We start from the raw sequence: 17,111 nt of genomic DNA on the forward strand, positions 1-17,111 counted from the left end.
ACGTAGATAGTCGATCTAGGCTCTTATCAGTGATCGTTATCAGATCACGTCAGCATATCCTGGCGACTTGAACCTTTCGATTTGTGATTGTTTTGTCATTGTCATTGTTAGAATAATAATGGCTATTTTTGTTTTGTATATTGTACATTAATCTAGGGTTAACGTCCAAGATTAGTTGGAAGGTGCGATGTCCTTTAAAAATGACATAGCTAAGAACCATTGGAAACTCCATGGAAACGTGCACCTATCTGCTTTGATCTGAAATAGAACTGTAGACTTTGATTTTGAATTCTTTTGAAAGTCTCGAAAAAGAAAAGCTTCATGGGAAATCCTTGTTCAGCAATATGTGGTCTTACCTGTTGCATGCGGTTTTTAGTTAGCAGTACCTATTATTCTGCTTCCCCTTTTATCATGTAAGTATACAGATTGAAGGTAATCAAAGGTGACAAATTAAGTGAAGTCAATGAACTTTATTTTATGAAGCCTGAAAATGAACTCCATAAAATGTTTCCGCAGCAATAAATCTCAAATTCGAAACCCCCAAACAGGGAAATTGCATTATCAATCTTGATAACACAAAATATTCTCATAGTTAGTCATATGGTAAGTAAATACAGTTCATAAAGAAATAATGATTTATCAAATTATCACCAAAGAGCAACATCTAGGTAATCAGGCGATAAACGAAATGTTCCGTCAATTTAGCCAAGTGTACATACTAAAACAAAGATAATAGAGGCAATCGGTTGAAGGTATCTGATAACAACAGTGTGCCTACACCTTTCGTTCTAACCACCCATATTTTTACTCCCGAGTGAAAGAAATGAGCTAGTGACAATATAAGTGGTACTTTTAAAGTGCGGTACTTTGTGGAAACAGTGAATTTGTGTGTTGTTTGGTACTTACTCATTTTTAAGGTAAAGTTTTTTGTATATTTTAGGGTGTGTGTGTTGGATGTGTAATCAACTGTTTTTGTAGTATTTGATAACTTGTTGGGTGGGTGTGTTACTATATATTAAATGTAAGTTAACCCGGAAGCTTTATACTCCAATAGATTTCCCTGTTGCTATGCCTTTTATAAAAAGTGATTACTTTATCAAAATATTATGCTTTGAAAACGATTAGGATCTTTGAAATTTTCCGACTTTTTGACTCAATAACGTGAATGAATACCTACTAGTAGAGGCTCGATTTATTCGATGAGTATGTACTTACATACATAATTATACATAGGTAGATACTTCCAGTAAATAAGTACTTTTACAGCCAATCTATGACTAATCAGAACAAAGTTAGGTTATGCTGATGTAAACAAATAGCCTTCTTTCTTCAAATAAAAATATACACTTGCAGTTACAGCATTTTTTGCAATAATATCGAAATGAGATAAGGTTAATCAAAATTGTTCACTACATGATCTTTCTATGTTGCACTAACGATTTATAATACGGAAGACAGTTTTCGTTACACGTTTTCAGTCATGAGACATATTTTATGCCTTAACTACCTAGAGTTAAGTTTGCATAAGTCTGATTCATGAAATGAACACCATCTGACCTCCAAACCAGTTGTAAAGTGTCTGGGCTTCTGACTAACCTGAGTTTCATGGAATGTCTGATATCCGGAATTGAATGGTTCCGTATTGTGGTTTGGGATTTAAAAGGTTCCCTCTTCTAAAAGAAAACAATCTTTTTTTTGGTCTTTAATTGAGTCGAAGAATAGAGCATTTTTTTTTTAATTTCCTTTTTTAGCAAAATAGAGGCTTAGGATTAATCCGAAAATTCTTGATAGGTTTTAAGGAGAGCTAGGTACGAAGAGCTAGGTGTAATAAGTTTATTTCAAAAGATAAGTTTAAAACATTGAAAATGGAGATACAAGTGCAAACTAGGTACTTCAGGCACTACAATACCCATGAATTCGAGACAAAATTAACCACATAGTACCTACTATTAGTAAGAGTCTGCTATGTCATTTATCTTAGTTGTTCAAGTAAATCTTATCGCGAGATAAGAACATTTTCGTAACTATTACTTTTGAGATGTGAGAGCGTCAAGCGTTAACTGTATGGAGCATTGGGAAAACACTTGAAAATGTTGCAAGCAAGATGGTAGCTATTTCTGAACATTATCCGTCGTACCACAAAAACTTATAAACGTCTGTTGAACACTTGTCAAAAAAATTCAGATTATGACGTTGCAATAAGGTCCGTTTTGCAGCCACACTTTTTTAGACAAGTGTTCAACAGATGTTAAAGTTTTTGTAGTATTGGTCTTATTGAGTGTAGTTTGAATGGCTGTTTGTAAGTCTTCATCAAGAGAACGATCTTTTATGTTAAATGGCGTCTTTACTTTTGAGATTACGTCAGTTAGGAAAGTATGGAAAGAAGGCATGCTGCGCCGACCCCAAAATAATTAATTGTGATAAGAACAGGGAAATGATGATGATGAGAATAGTAATAAAATCCCAAAAACTTTGCATATACCAAGAGCAGACTTTTAACACGTCGTTTAAGATAAACATTATTGTAACACAGTTGCGATAGTCAAGTATCTCGGTGGAACAAGTTAAAAAGATCTTCCGATTATTGTGCCTTATCTAATCAGGGACCTTATTGTTATCTAGTGTTTAGTTACGCGCAGAGCGCAGGCGCGGTGTCACGTTAACATTCTTCTGTTTGGGAAATGTGGGGGGCGTGAAGAACTTTGGGTCAGTGGGTGAAGAAATTGGGGTAAGTTTGGGTGATGTGAAAGTTTTTGTATTGTGGGAAACTGTGATGGTAGGTTAAGTGGTAGAGTAACTCGTAACTCATGCTCCTTCCAATTCGATGACAATGTATGAATTACATTATAACAAGACATTCATTCATTAGAAACTCATAAAATGTGGTGTAATCATGACTTTGACCGTGACGTAAAGTTCGATACTGACGATGATAATAATTAAGAATGTGAGGACACACCCCCCAATCATAGGTATCTTTGATAATTACACCTTGCTGCTACTTTTTATCCCGACATATGTATTATATTAGTTGGTATATTACATGTCTAATCTCCTTACATGAGACCAGCCGCCGAAGCCAATAATCGGCTAAGAAGGACATCGTATCGAAAGCCAAGAGGCGGTAGGCAAGCATTTGCAGGTAAATTCGTGTCAAACACTAGAAGTTTTTCTGAAGAGTGAATTGACTACTATTCTACCATAGAGTGGCAAAACTTAGCTTTATTTACTAATATTTTAAGTAAAATATAAAATCTTACGTCTAAAATTACTAAAAAAGTACACTTCGCGTTTTTCCATAGCAAAAATGGACGAACAAGGAAGTGAATAATAGCCTCCAGCCAGGCGTCTTGTATTCAAATTCTCTCAGCTATCTTATATGTATTATGTTTGTTTGGGGATTAAGTAATTACTAAAATAGCGATTACTCTACATAATTATAAATAGCTGTGTCTACAGTGCGACAATCTTTTAGTTCTGACTTGAAGGAAGATAAACCATGCTCACACATGCTGCACATGCTCTACTGTAGTTTAGAATATGCAATGATACATTATCAACTGCATAGCATTTCTCGCAGTTTCATTTACCTCCTGAAGGAACTATTTGCCACGCCTGTGTTAAAAGTAGCCTATAGCATCCCTTGATAGATGGATGTGATTGAAAAAAAAAATTCTAACATATTTTAATTGGGTACGTGAAAAAATTATCTACAGCACGTGAACGCATGAAAGCTAGTTTGTATTTATTATGGTATCCATGGCTCCATTAGCAGCTCTTCAAAACTATGAATTAGTACTCGTACACTATCTAAGTACTTAGCCTACATCTGATTCTCAATTCGTAACATCGCATTATCAAAAAACCAACACAGATGAGTCATTTAGCTGTATTTAATGTACTATTGTGTTAGGTATATAGCGCCGTTCTGCTATATGCAGTCCGATTGTGAAACACATCTAAATGTTATATCTGACGTATATTACTATTTTATTTAACGTCTATAAATGGAAATGTATGCTAATGCCATCGGACCTATACCAAACAATTAAGGCAATCTGAGCCTATACCTACATACACTTAAGACTGAGGTAATTTCCGGAAACAATGCTTAAATATAAACTTATCTAACAATGAACTCAGGGTATCTGAGTTTCAGAAGTCAGATAGGCAGTAGCTTAATGTAAAATACTTCTATATAGTCAGACACGCCAATATCGTTAGCACAAGGATCGGTAAATGATGAATGAGATAAGTAGAATCGATTTGTTAGCTAAAAAGAATCCTGATTAACTATTGTATGTATGTATTTGGTACAAAGCTGAAGAAGCCGTTTTGTATTATAAAAGTAGTTTCTCCTAGGCGTTTCATTCTTCTCCCCCTAGGCAACTTGGACAATAAATGTGTACCTAACATTGAATTTATTACATTGGACCAGTGGTTCCAGAGATTAGCGCGGTTTAGTAAACGAAGAAACAAACTTTTCAGTTTCATAATATTGCTATAGAAAGTTAATCCACGTTACAAAATCAGTTGTAACATCCTACCGTTTTAAGACTATAGTTATTTCTTTCACAGCTGATAACTGGCGGTTATCAGAATTGTGAAACGTTGTGGAACGTAAGGTTAGCAGTTAACTGAGAGATAAGATCACAGATTATGTGCTCTCAGATTACAGAGTCGCTCTATCTGTTTGTCTTACACATTGTTACGAGAGGAACGTGGAAAGTTGGTAGGTAAATCTCGTTATTGGTGGAGTGAATAAATTCGATAAACCAACCAACCTTATAAAGGTCGCCGGAAGACGCTGGATGCAGGTCGCCGCCAACAGGTATCTGTGGAGATCTAAGGGGGAGGCCTATGTTCAGCAGTCGACGTCCTGCGGTTGAGGTGATGATGGTGATGATAATGAACCAACCAATGTGTAATGGCGAGATTCCACCATATTGTCCCTGCACATTTTTGAGTAGGTATATCACGAACAAACGGAATTCGTTTTACAATAGGTATAGTGATGCGTACAGCCTACTGAAGTAATCGCAAAAATCGTCCGGAATACTCCAAATAATAAATGTTTGGAAATAATAAAATAATAATAGCGTTCAAGGCCGATTTCGACCACGGCGTTCTCATATAAGGAGATCAGCCAGGTGAGCAGGACATATTATAGTGCACGAGCATTTGCGCAGATACAAGTGCGCTCACTATTCCTTCACTCTCATAGACCGATGGAACGGAAAACCCGACAAGACCGGGAGGAGATCAGGCGCAGATCTGACATTAACCGACTCCGATGCATGGGTGAATCAATAACCAACTTCCAGACCACGGGCTTCTTTTTGTGAAAGTTTCTAAAACCCACAAAATGATTTCGACCCGACCCGGGAATTGAACGCGAGACCTCGAGCACAGCAGTCACGCTTGCAACCACTACAAAATAGTACACTTTATGCACAAATGCAGAAGGCTCTTAAGAATTTAATGCACAACCTCCTTTTCTAAAACCTCCAATTCTTCTATCACTGCCTGACACTAACCTGTCAAACCAAATCAATCAAAATCAAATGTCTTTATCAGCTGTTCCATCATCAGCTGTTTGTGTTGTTCCAGGAGTTGGCAGTCCAGATGTGGAGCTGGAGGTACCTGATCAATGGCTGAGGGGACGTGGCAGACCATCTGCAGGCTCGTGTCCAGGAGACGCGCGTTCGAACCTGACAGGGGTGACGAGAGTTTGAAAAGGTGAGGGGATATGTTTGATAAATAAGTATTCTTTATAGAAAGTTAATAAATAATCATTTCATAAGATGTAGCTAACAGATTAAGAAATCACAATTACTACATGGTTCTCCATTTTTATTTCATAATAAAAATGCTCATATGATTAGGCAGGTTTCCTAATTACACAAGTTCTTATGTCGAATTTTAATGCGATTTTCTCAGCTCACTAAAGGAATCAGCGTAAAAACGACTAGATTTTGTCGTTTCTCAAGTTTCACATTTATGTCCATATAAATGTCTTTTATACAATCCACCCATCGTTTCTCTGGTCGTCCCTCTATATCATCTACATTCATGCTCAAAACCTTCCTCACACAACATGAGCTTCATTGCTCCACATCACGTACTCATACTGTGACAACTGGTTTCCACATAGATTTTCGGTTACTGTTGCTACTTTCAAACTTCTTCAGTCAGATTTATAAGTAAAAGTATATGTAAGTATATGTGATCCCCAGATGTTTAAACTGCTGGGACCTGACAGCCCTGGGCGTGGGTGGCACGCTAGGCATAGGCGTGTACGTGCTAGTGGGAGCAGTGGCGGTCAAGACTGCTGGTCCCTCCATAATACTGTCCTTTCTCATCGCTGCCACCACGTCGCTGTTCGCAGGTAACCAATCATGATTGGGTTTGGGTATTGACAATACTGGGCAAAAAATTCTTGGGGCCTTTGGGCAAAGTGAGCCTTTGAAACTCTGTACCAATATTATGAGTGAGTTTCGATTGTTTTTCGCTGTTAGAATGGAATACTCTCCTTAAGTGATGGTCTGCTGATTATTTGGATAAGCATAATAGTCATCTTCAGGAATCGGGTGTAACTGCAGGAGACAGCAATTCAGACAGTTTATTTATTGAAGCAAAAGTGCTATAATAAGTGCTATAATTGAAGCAAATGTGCTAATTTACACTATGTATTCTACAAGTGAATAGTGATCACTTATAAATACACAAAAGGTATAAATAGTAAATAAATTACCTATACACAATACAATCGTAAGTGAAGTCTCGTCATAACTCAGGAATTACTCTTATCACACAATTATCGATTCGTTTGTTTGAACATCATAAACATTCACACTTATATGTTATTCAGATACGAGTGTATCTGTAGTGCCTTTTATTTTGTTTTTATTGGCTATATTAGCAATCGATATAAACTTAGCTAAATCAAAGCTATAGATGATGTTGGAGCGTGGAAATAAATGATGGCACTTATTTATACGTTTATAAAACATTTATGATCTCTAAGACGCTATTATCTATTGTGGAATAAAATTGCATTAAAAAGTATAGCAGCTCCTTGTAAGAATCGGTATTATCATCGCATTACCTACCTTGGTGAGGCATTTATGAGCATCTTTTTGATCTTTCTTGGCTCGTAAGATTTAATTGAAGGTACGAAGAAATTTCCCGAACACGGATGTGTTATATTTTGTCATTAGTCTCCAAAAAATTTTAACATAAAGACTTCATCAACGATAACAAAATTGTATTATTGTTTTATCGGTCGGCAAACAGGATTACTGGGAAATGCGTAAAATAGAAAGATATTATCTTATATCGGCAAGTCGTTGAACCTTTTTGTTGAATGTCTCGTCAAGTTACTGATCACCCCAATCAAAGGGGTAAACCAATGGCATCATGAAAAATCAATTGAAACCCCATTGTATGTAGTTATTAATGCATATTATATGATATGATATACCTATGAATAATGAGTTATAGAAGATATTATGAATAACTACAATACCATATCTAAAGAATCACTTTAATAAGGAAGATATACTCGTTTGTCATTGGCCAGCAATGAATGTCAATGTGTTATTCAGGCTCAAGAACATTATGTTTCATTTTTGTCCGTCTACGCGTTTTTTAAACGGTTTTATTACCATCATCCTCCGAGCCTTTTTCCCAACAACGTTAGGGTCGGCTTCCAGTCAGCCGTCGTGTAGGGTCAGTCGGCTACGCGTTTTTACCATTTTCCCAAATTCTTTCAGGACTATGTTACGCGGAGCTGGGTGCCCGGGTGCCGCTGGCGGGCTCAGCCTACATCTACACGTACGTGTCCGTCGGGGAGCTCGTCGCTTTCATAGTGGGCTGGTTTAACATCATCGAGTTCACATACGGTGAGTCACGCTCAGCATGATAAAGGACAATCATTGGATGGGAAAGCTATATGTAAACTCTAGCCTAGGTCTCAGCCAGTTCTCCAATGACGGCGATACAAACTTCCTCCAACTTACTTTGGATAGAGATTCCAAGGAACTTCCCTGTTGCTGTTAAGGATTTACAATAGAGCTTCGCAGGCCGACAATTTTCTTGCTTATTTGACTCACTCGTATGATTAAGCAAAGCTTGTGAACCTACTAAAAGTATCTAGATACTCTAGATATTGTGTCCTAAAGACTAACAACGAATTTTACGAAGAGGATGTTTAAGATAGTCAGACAGGCAGTCGTTCCACGTAAAATTCTTGTACTCAACTAGTTGATATGTCAATGTCAATGTAAAGACATATTTAGGAAATGTCTAAGCAGACTATGATGGTAAGATTATGAACTGTAACAGCAGTAAAAAGATAATGATGGTCCTTTGGTTTTCTATTCTAGGTGCAGCAAGCGTGGCCCGCGGCTTAGGCGCCTATATAGATGCGGTAACCAACAACGCCATGTCGGAGTGGTTCCTCAACCACATGCCCATCAACGCCTCTTTAGGCATCTCCCCCTACTTCGATCTCTTTTCCTTCTTCTTCGTCATCATCATAGGAGGTGAGTAAACCTAAGCCTTCTTCATATTCACCAACATTTATTATGTTAATGGCCTAGTTTTCCAGGTGACTTTAGAGTGATATCTGGTTGAGTGAGACGTATTCCTGTATTTTATCTGCTTACATCAGTGGTTTTACCCGTGTCCTTTGAGAACTCCTTCGATAAATGGTCTAACAAAGAAATATTTTTTCAATTCGGTCCTGATATTAGTACCTACGTTCGACCTAAGAAACTAACTTTAGCTTTTTAATATAAGTAAACTAAAAGGGCTCGTATCCTGAGATACTTGCTTTAGAAGCAGTGATTTCGGGAGACCTTGTAAAAGTTTCATCTCACAAAAAATCTCAAGAGTACCAAAAACTACTATAAATAAATGAGGAAGTGTCTCTAAAATGTAATTACATTAGATCCAATTACAATGGCGTCACCATGTTTATTTAGGAAGTGTGTGACAATGGTGTTTATGTTGCAGTGGTGCTGTCGTTCGGCGTGCGCGAGTCTTCGATGGTAAACAACGTGCTGTCCGTCATGAACATCATTGTCATCGCCTTCATTATCATCGCCGGAGCCTTCAAGGGTTAGTACTATCTCAACCTGTTCAGTAAGCGGTTTGTCTCTGAAGACTTCAGTTTCCAACGGGAGAGGAATTAAAGTTTGCCAATGTATTTCTTTTGTTACTGTTTTGATGGAGGTAAGTCAAGATTAATACTGTTTATTCATTAACATTAACGTTACATTAACATTAACATTAACATTATAAGTCGTGGTGGCCTAGTGGGTAAAGGACCAATCTCTCAAGTATGAGGGCGCGGGTTCGATCCCAGGTCAGGCAAGTACCAATGCAACTTTTCTAAGTCTGTATGTACTTTCTAAGTATATCTTAGATACCATTGGCTGTGTTTCCGATGGCACGTTAAACTGTAGGTCCCGGCTGTCATTGAACATCCTTGGCAGTCGTTACGGGTAGTCAGAAGCCAGTAAGTCTGACACCAGTCTAACCAAGGGGTATCGGGTTGCCCGGGTAACTGGGTTGAGGAGGTCAGATAGGCAGTCGCTTCTTGTAAAGCACTGGTACTCAGCTGAATCCGGTTAGACTGGAAGCCGACCCCAACATGATTGGGAAAAAGGCTCGGAGGATGATTCATTAACATTATGTTACATTGTCCCTACAAACCTAATGCGGCTGTTACAATCTAACATCACACATTATCTTGTCAAAAACAGTGTAATTTACTTCCACCAGCCTTAACATAATCATTCAAAATTATAAGGCATACAGCCACAATTTATTGTTCTAATATTTATTGATTAATGCTCAATCCTTCTCCGTGTGAGAGAGACCTGTGCCCAGTGGGACGATGCAAAGGCTGTTACAGATACAGAATATTTATTGAAGATCATCATCATGTAGTAATGTATTGTGATTTCTCCAGCGGACTCCCGCAACTGGAGCATCCCTGAGGAGCTGGTACCCCCAGGGTACGGCGTGGGGGGCTTCTTCCCGTACGGCTGGTGGGGGATGCTCAAGGGTGCTGCCATCTGCTTCTATGGCTTCGTCGGTTTCGATGTGATCAATGCTTCGGGAGAAGAGGTGAGCTTTGTTACGTTATTTGTGTTTAGTGGTTATCTTGATCAGTTAAATGATGGCCGTTAATATTTTTACATTGTTTCAAAACGCGATGTTTGAATAACGAAATTCTGTGGGTTCTTTAAGTCTTCTTCACTTCCGTATTTATCTTACCTATTAAGGGATAATGGAATCATGGCAATGAAACTTATTTTATAATTGCAGGTGAAAGATCCAAGGAAGACACTACCTTTGGCGATCCTGTCCGTTCTGTTCATAGTGTTTATTGCGTATGCGGGAGTCAGCATCGTGGCCACTATGCTGGTGCCTTACTATGAGTTGGTGAGTATTTGATTTGAGCACCCTAATGTCCATAACAATATATTAGGTTATAAACGCCAATTGCCATAACGTAAAATAATCATCAAATGATCCCACCTGCTGTGGATGTAGCGTGAAGGAGTTTCAGACTTACTAGAACCCGCCATGCATCTTCTGGAGCCCTTAGTGTAACAAGGACCGCTGCAACTCCACCAATCCACAGCCTAACATGTTCAGGGACAAAGCAATTCCAATATTGTGCTCATCATCATCCTCATCATCATCTCAGCCATAGGACGTCCACTGCTGAACATAGGCCTTTCCCTTAGATCTCCACAGATACCACATATTCTGCTCATTGAAATAGAATCTGAGATCCTATAGCAAAAATGTTGCATATGAAGTTGAAAATGTCGTGCGCCTGGATGAATCTTCTCAATCCAATCACCTATGAACTATTGCTCATATAACTTTGAAAGGCTAATACTTAACTGTGTTGTAAGAACTTCTTACTTCATGTAGATAAAAAGTAGCTTATGAGTTATTCCGACTTAAAAGATAGATAGTCAAAATCCATCAGGTAGTTTTGACGTGAAGAGTAAAGGCGAGAAGAAATAGTAAGAAGCATACCCTAACATGTAGGGATGTCTATATCTTTACAGGCTTTCGTGGTAATAATATTCATAGGATCTATTATGATTGTATGATAGTGTGATAATGTATATTGTGATGATTTCAGGTAGGTGTTGCGTCTGTGTCGGTAGCGTTCACGCGAGTGGGGTGGGACTGGGCGCGATGGATCATCACTCTTGGAGCCGTATTTGGTATTTCTACGAGGTAAATCATCAGCTCTTTAATGTTATACAGATTTATACTTAGGTAAGGGGCATCTTTTGTCTGTAGCCTTTTTTTACTATTTAATTTTTATCTTTATTTTTCTATCATGTTCAGTTTATTTGGCGCGTTGTTCCCGTTGCCTCGACTGCTGTACTCGATGGCGAAGGACGGCCTCTTCCTCCACTGGTTCGCTAAAGTCGGCGCCACCACGCGGTCACCCATTATCGCTACTATAATACCCACTGTTGCTATTTGTAAGTATTTCTCTATTCATAGTCCTAGTTCTAGCTTTGGCCTGCGGTTTCACCCGCATCGCGAGGAAACTACTTCTCGTACCCGATAAATATATAGCCTATGTAATGCCTAATGTAGCTATCCAGCAGTGAAAAAGTTTTTCAAATAGGTTGAGTAACTTCGGAGTTTTCAGGGTACACACAAACAATTAGTATGAGTTTAAATATAGACTCAACACCAGCAGACAAACTGGCGCTGTGACGAAATTACTTATTTATTTTGGACAACACTAGCGAAGGTCACTCTCTCCTTTTGTCAAAATATTTTGTACCGAGTTGAAGTGAGTAGCAATCCAGTGTTGGCTTTATACCAAATACTTGATGGCATTATAAGGTGAAATTATAATTTTGTCTTCGTCACTTTGTTTCCGCTGCATAATGCTGTTGTCATATTTTCAAGAATAATAAGTATTTATCTTTGGTAATTAAGATGACGTTAATTATTCACGTGTGTGTAAGAGCAGTATTTTTTATGTTCTTCTAAGATAGAATACGTTTAACGTGTCGTCGTGGTGAATCACGATCCAATGTATCTATTATACCTATATACTTAACATGCGCAAGTTATGTGCATTATAAAAACGTGCGGGTCCAACGACTCGCGTGTGTCATCATCCTCCTGCCCTTATCCCAATTTTATTTGGGGTCGGCGCAGCATGTTTTCTTCTTCCATACTCTTCTATCTGCCGTCATCTCACAAGTAACATTCTTTCTTACAATTTCTACTTTCACACAATCCATCCATGCTCGCGTATGTACTAAAGCAAAATACCCACCCGCGTGCTCTTATCACTTGCGCATGTTAACTTGCTCCAGCTACATGCACCGTGTAGAAGCACCCTAAAGCTAGTATAAATATGTTTACACCATGTTCTTATGTTGTGTAGCCCTGCTAGCTGCTTGCCTGGAGTTGGAACAGCTGGTACTGACGATGTGCATCGGAACGCTCTGCTCCTACACCATCGTCGCTGTGTGTGTTGTCTTACTCAGGTGACATTTTTCATAATTTCATTTAATTATATGACTTATTCTTCTTTATACTTCTGCTAGTGGTTTCACCCCATTCCGTGGGAACTTATCCACCCACTCGGATAAAGCCTTAACCATATCTTGTGATTGACGACCATTAATGGGTTACAACGGTATGGGTTAGAGCATGATGCATGTATGGGGGCTTCCCAAAAATGTACGATTTTCAAATGAGTACCTACATTTTACAATGCTTTATTTGAATATCTTTTTGCCCATACTAAATCACGCATATTTTTCACTTTTATAAACATTGTAAAACAAAGGAATAGCGCGTGGAAGTATTTTTTGGCACATAATTGTCTGTAATTTGGCGACACGCTCGATGTCACAACCACTATTTTGGTCTAGTTCATCAGAATCGTAAACTTCACTTACAATGTTACAATTAACACTTCTCTTTGAATGTGTTAATGAAGCTGGTATTCTGAGGCAAAATATTTATTTATATATTGTAATGAATTTGTCAAAATAATGAGCACTTAAGCATTTTATCATCACCCTTGCAAAAAATAACAGTTATTATAATTTAAAAAAGGCCGGTTCTTGCAATAAATACATTTAGGCAATTGTCTTATAAAAAGTCTTATAAGTACTCAAAAAGGATCAACTGAGATACCCAATATCTACCTAGCTTTATCCCAACCACCTTCTCAACTCATTTTCCCGGGCAAACCAATCCCCTTGGTAAGACTTTCTTCTTTCTTGTTAAGTTTTTTCTTGTTCGTAAGGACGATTCATACTAGGAGAAACGGTATTTCACCAGATTAGTAAGACTGTCATTTTACAGATACCGTTCATTCCATGAGCCTGAAGCGAAGCACTCCATCATGAAACAGATCATCGGCCGAGCAGACAAGAGAGCCACCCGGGTCTCCACTACAATTGTCAATATAGCCATAGTTTTGTTTGGTAAGTTTAAATATTAAAAAATGGTCAGATTATGGTTTCTGTCAGAAAATGTTTGTATCAAAGTGAACCACGAGTTTTTGCGCTATATCTGAGTTTCCTTCTATAAAATATTCTAGGAGAAGATTATGAAAATTGGAGCCGAGGTATCCGGACAGAAGAGTTTTAAAACAACCTGTAGAATTTCGACATTAAAATCTCTCTCGTGGTACCACTCACTCCGTGATAGCTACTGAACGGAGAATTTTTAGTTGTTTACAAAACAACAAAAACACAGCTCCGCTCATTTCATCCGGGCGAAATTGGGATCATTTCTCTCAAAAGGGAATGGCAAAATAGGGTATTTTAGTCTAGATGAGAAAAAAATTAAAAGTGTATTACAATGATTGTTTAGAGGAAAAGCAATCGGGAAATGTTAGTTTCACTTCGTAAGGTACATAAATATATTTTTTATTGCAGTTTAAAGTTTTTAGGTTTTTTTATCTGTCTTTGAACACTACGAAATGTCGCCGCCATGCTAATGACGTCATTACGGTAGTAAACAAAAGTGTATAACCTCTAAATATTATCCACATTTCCCAAAGTATTGATTCTTGAAGTAGTTAACCTATCATTAAAGAGTATATTTCATTAGATAGGTAATGTTAATACAGTTACTTACATCAAAGTGATCTTCACAAAAGTATAAACGAGATTTATCTGATAACAGTCCAGGATCTCGTCTCGCAACTTTTAACCAAGTGTTTCTCATATTTATATCCACTGGTACTTGAATCCATAATTTGTCTGGTGTTTTTACACTAGTGTTCTCACATTCAGAAACAACACACCAACGATACGGAGCATAATTACTCATTATTAAAATTTTCAATACATATCAAAATATGTATTACTGACAGCTGTAGTTTGTTTACTAACGTAATGACGTCATGACCAAAAAACAATCATGGCGTCCGTTGTGTGCCGCGTTTTCGCGAAATTTGAAATTATGATAAAACAATTAATTTATATTCGTACATAACGTGAGAAAAAAAAATATTTTTAATTTTTTAGAGATATATTAAGACTAAAGAATTTATTTAAGATATATTTCAAAAATGCATGTAATACCCTATTGTGAAACAAATGTTTTAAACAGTTGTAATTAAATATTATTTTTGTTCCAGTGGTGATGTGCTTCGCGATAGCTTTGGTGGTGGTCTACGTGCAGCAGCCCCTGATTCCTGCCATCATTCTGCACGTGCTGACTATACCCATCGTCATCATCATGGCCTTGCAGCCTTTCAGTGATGAGCGATTACCATTCAAAGTAAGTGTAATATTTTATTGATGAGTGCATGCCAATTTTTATGTAATTTTTTTCCATGTTTTGTTGTTTTTATTTCTAGACACCCCTGGTGCCGTTTATTCCTTGCATCAGCATCTACACCAACGTGCATTTAATGGCAATCATCAACATAAATACGTGGATAAGACTTTTCATCTGGCTGCTAATCGGTAAGCACTTCTTGACATTTGTCTTCTTTGCCCTGTGATTCTTGATATTAACCTTTTTTGCTTTGACATTTTAGGAGTTCCAGTATATTTCATATGTATGTGCTTCTATAAGCAACCGGCAGGAAAATCTACTGCAAATGAAATAGAATTTGAACCACACGACAAAAGAAATGGAAAAGCACCGGTTGTCGTACAAATAGTAGTGGAATCACCAACACCACCTCGTACGCTTGCACGACCTGATGACAACATGGAAGAATATGACGATATGGAACAAATCAACAAGGAATTAAAAGACACAGCAATAAATAGTAAAAAAGTAGAAGAAATTATAGTACAGGAGATTCAAATAGAAAATAATGAAGAAAAAGAAGCAAAAATAATAGACTTGCTGGATCAAGTACTCCAAGCAGAGGAAGATACTTACGGTGAAGTCATTAGTTTAAAGGAAAATAGGGAAGAAGACAGCCAATCAACAGTCGAACCCAATGAGACTGGCATCCCTCATAGAAAGTCTTTGAGTGAACTGTCAGATGCTGGGTCCGATGCATCATCGGGCAATCAAGTATTGTCTAAATACGATGTAATTGCTCAGGTGCACAGGGAAGACTTACCGAGAGTTAGCGAGGAAGAGGAGAAGCTGGACAGTAACGATGATATTAATGATTTCGATGACGAAGAAATAACGGCTTTTAACGAAAGCGACACAAGTTCACGAACAGATGAATCAGGGTATTCAGACACTATAGACAGGCCAGCACTCAGCGAGTCATTAGATGATACACCAGTGTCAACAATTCCAGTGCCACCACCTCTAGATGAAAATTATTTTAAGAATAATAATAACTATAGGAAATTTAATACAGTACTACCTAGATATAGCAAACCCGAACCACAAGAGATAGACGATGATGAAGTTAATGAGCCTAGAGTAAGCATACAGTCAAACAATTCACAAGGCGATGGCAATATAAGATTTGGTAGTGACCGGCAGATTAAATTCATGTCCAAGTTGAATAATATATTCCAGAAAACTATAGCTCCAACTGAGGATGAAGAGATTCCAAGAAGGAGATCGCATTCCACAGGGAACGTTGCTGAAGCGGAATTATCAGTAAACAATATGGATCGACCATCGTTATTCCTGGATTTAAAGAAAGAGTTATTGTCCAGGGAACCAACACAAAATTTACGTCCAGTTAACGCACAAAATACAGAAGAAAATGCACCTAAATCAGATACATCTGAGCCTGAAGAGGAAGACATGTCAATGAGTAGAGAAGACTTAAAGAACAAATTAGAAAACATTTTCGCGGTAGGTGGTCCTAAGCTTTTAAAGCCAAGGCTAATGAAATCTAATCCACCTACACCAGAGGAATCGTACCAAACAGATAATTCAAGCACTGAGAGCATATCAAAGTTACCAAAGATGGATAAAAACGATACGCTAAGGAGACAGAGAGCTAAATTCGGTGAAGTATTGAATTCGTTCCGATTGAGTATGAACAAGGATGAAGAAGTGTAGTTCGCTTAGTAAGTGATATTAAGTGAATCAGTACAAGGTGTTCGGACAATATTGTTGAACAAAACTGTCTTATTGTTACTATTTGTATTCATGTTTGATCCTAAGTTATGTGACGTTTAACCAAATTCAACAGCTTTCTTTCGATTGTAAATTATTCATTAACTTCTCAAATATTTTGATACCCGGGTATTATGCCTAGTCGTATGGTAAGTGCCTTATTTTGTATAGATATTTATGTATGAACGAACTCACGTTTTTTACCCTTGTTGATAATGTTATGCCATTTTATCATAAAAAATCCAGTGCGACTGTATGTAAAACTTATTTCATTTGCAGTGTCTTTGTACAGTAAGCAATTATAGACGAACGGATACGAATTTTAGTTTGTAAGTAGTGTGTTTTCGAAATATAGATTATCATGATCAGTAAGACTGACGAAACCATTGTAGATGACTTGTCGATAAATTCATCAGTGATTCAAGTGTGTATGTAGCCGCAAATTTTAATAAATACTAATTTAAGTATCAAGATTTTGTTTCATTTTCGCATTAAGCAAAATGACGTTTAATAAGGAAAGTTATAATAAA

General features: G+C 37.5%; 1 protein-coding gene across 3 annotated transcripts; it reads left to right on the plus strand.

The window, feature by feature from the left end:
* Positions 1–762: 762 nt before the first annotated feature.
* On the plus strand, positions 763–17,052 carry LOC124637762 (high affinity cationic amino acid transporter 1-like). 3 transcript variants are annotated; one of them, XM_047174401.1, is made up of 15 exons: positions 763–917; positions 5,611–5,739; positions 6,237–6,388; positions 7,776–7,904; positions 8,388–8,546; positions 9,019–9,123; positions 9,980–10,137; positions 10,339–10,455; positions 11,174–11,271; positions 11,386–11,525; positions 12,452–12,554; positions 13,384–13,505; positions 14,669–14,811; positions 14,891–14,999; positions 15,074–17,052. In XM_047174401.1, exons 2-15 carry the CDS (start codon positions 5,651–5,653, stop codon positions 16,522–16,524), a joined length of 3,075 nt encoding a protein of 1,024 aa, XP_047030357.1. In that variant the 5' UTR covers positions 763–917; positions 5,611–5,650; the 3' UTR covers positions 16,525–17,052. The 3 variants fall into 3 exon arrangements, with proteins under 3 accessions (XP_047030357.1, XP_047030356.1, XP_047030358.1); XM_047174400.1 differs by lacking the exon at positions 763–917 and adding an exon at positions 2,613–2,728; XM_047174402.1 differs by lacking the exons at positions 763–917; positions 6,237–6,388 and having other exon boundaries at positions 5,610–5,739.
* The last annotated feature ends 59 nt before the right edge of the window (positions 17,053–17,111 follow it).

This window comes from Helicoverpa zea, chromosome 16 (genome assembly GCF_022581195.2).
Source record: "Helicoverpa zea isolate HzStark_Cry1AcR chromosome 16, ilHelZeax1.1, whole genome shotgun sequence".
NCBI classification, from domain to species: Eukaryota; Metazoa; Arthropoda; class Insecta; order Lepidoptera; family Noctuidae; genus Helicoverpa; species Helicoverpa zea.

Excerpts from the sequence above, each read along its gene's own strand:
- LOC124637762 (XM_047174401.1), top strand. The coding sequence starts at position 5,651 with ATGGCTGAGGGGACGTGGCAGACCATCTGCAGGCTCGTGTCCAGGAGA. Across the intron at positions 9,124-9,979 it reads CATCGCCGGAGCCTTCAAGG|CGGACTCCCGCAACTGGAGC; the intron begins GTTAGTACTATC and ends TGATTTCTCCAG. Across the intron at positions 12,555-13,383 it reads GTGTGTGTTGTCTTACTCAG|ATACCGTTCATTCCATGAGC; the intron begins GTGACATTTTTC and ends GTCATTTTACAG.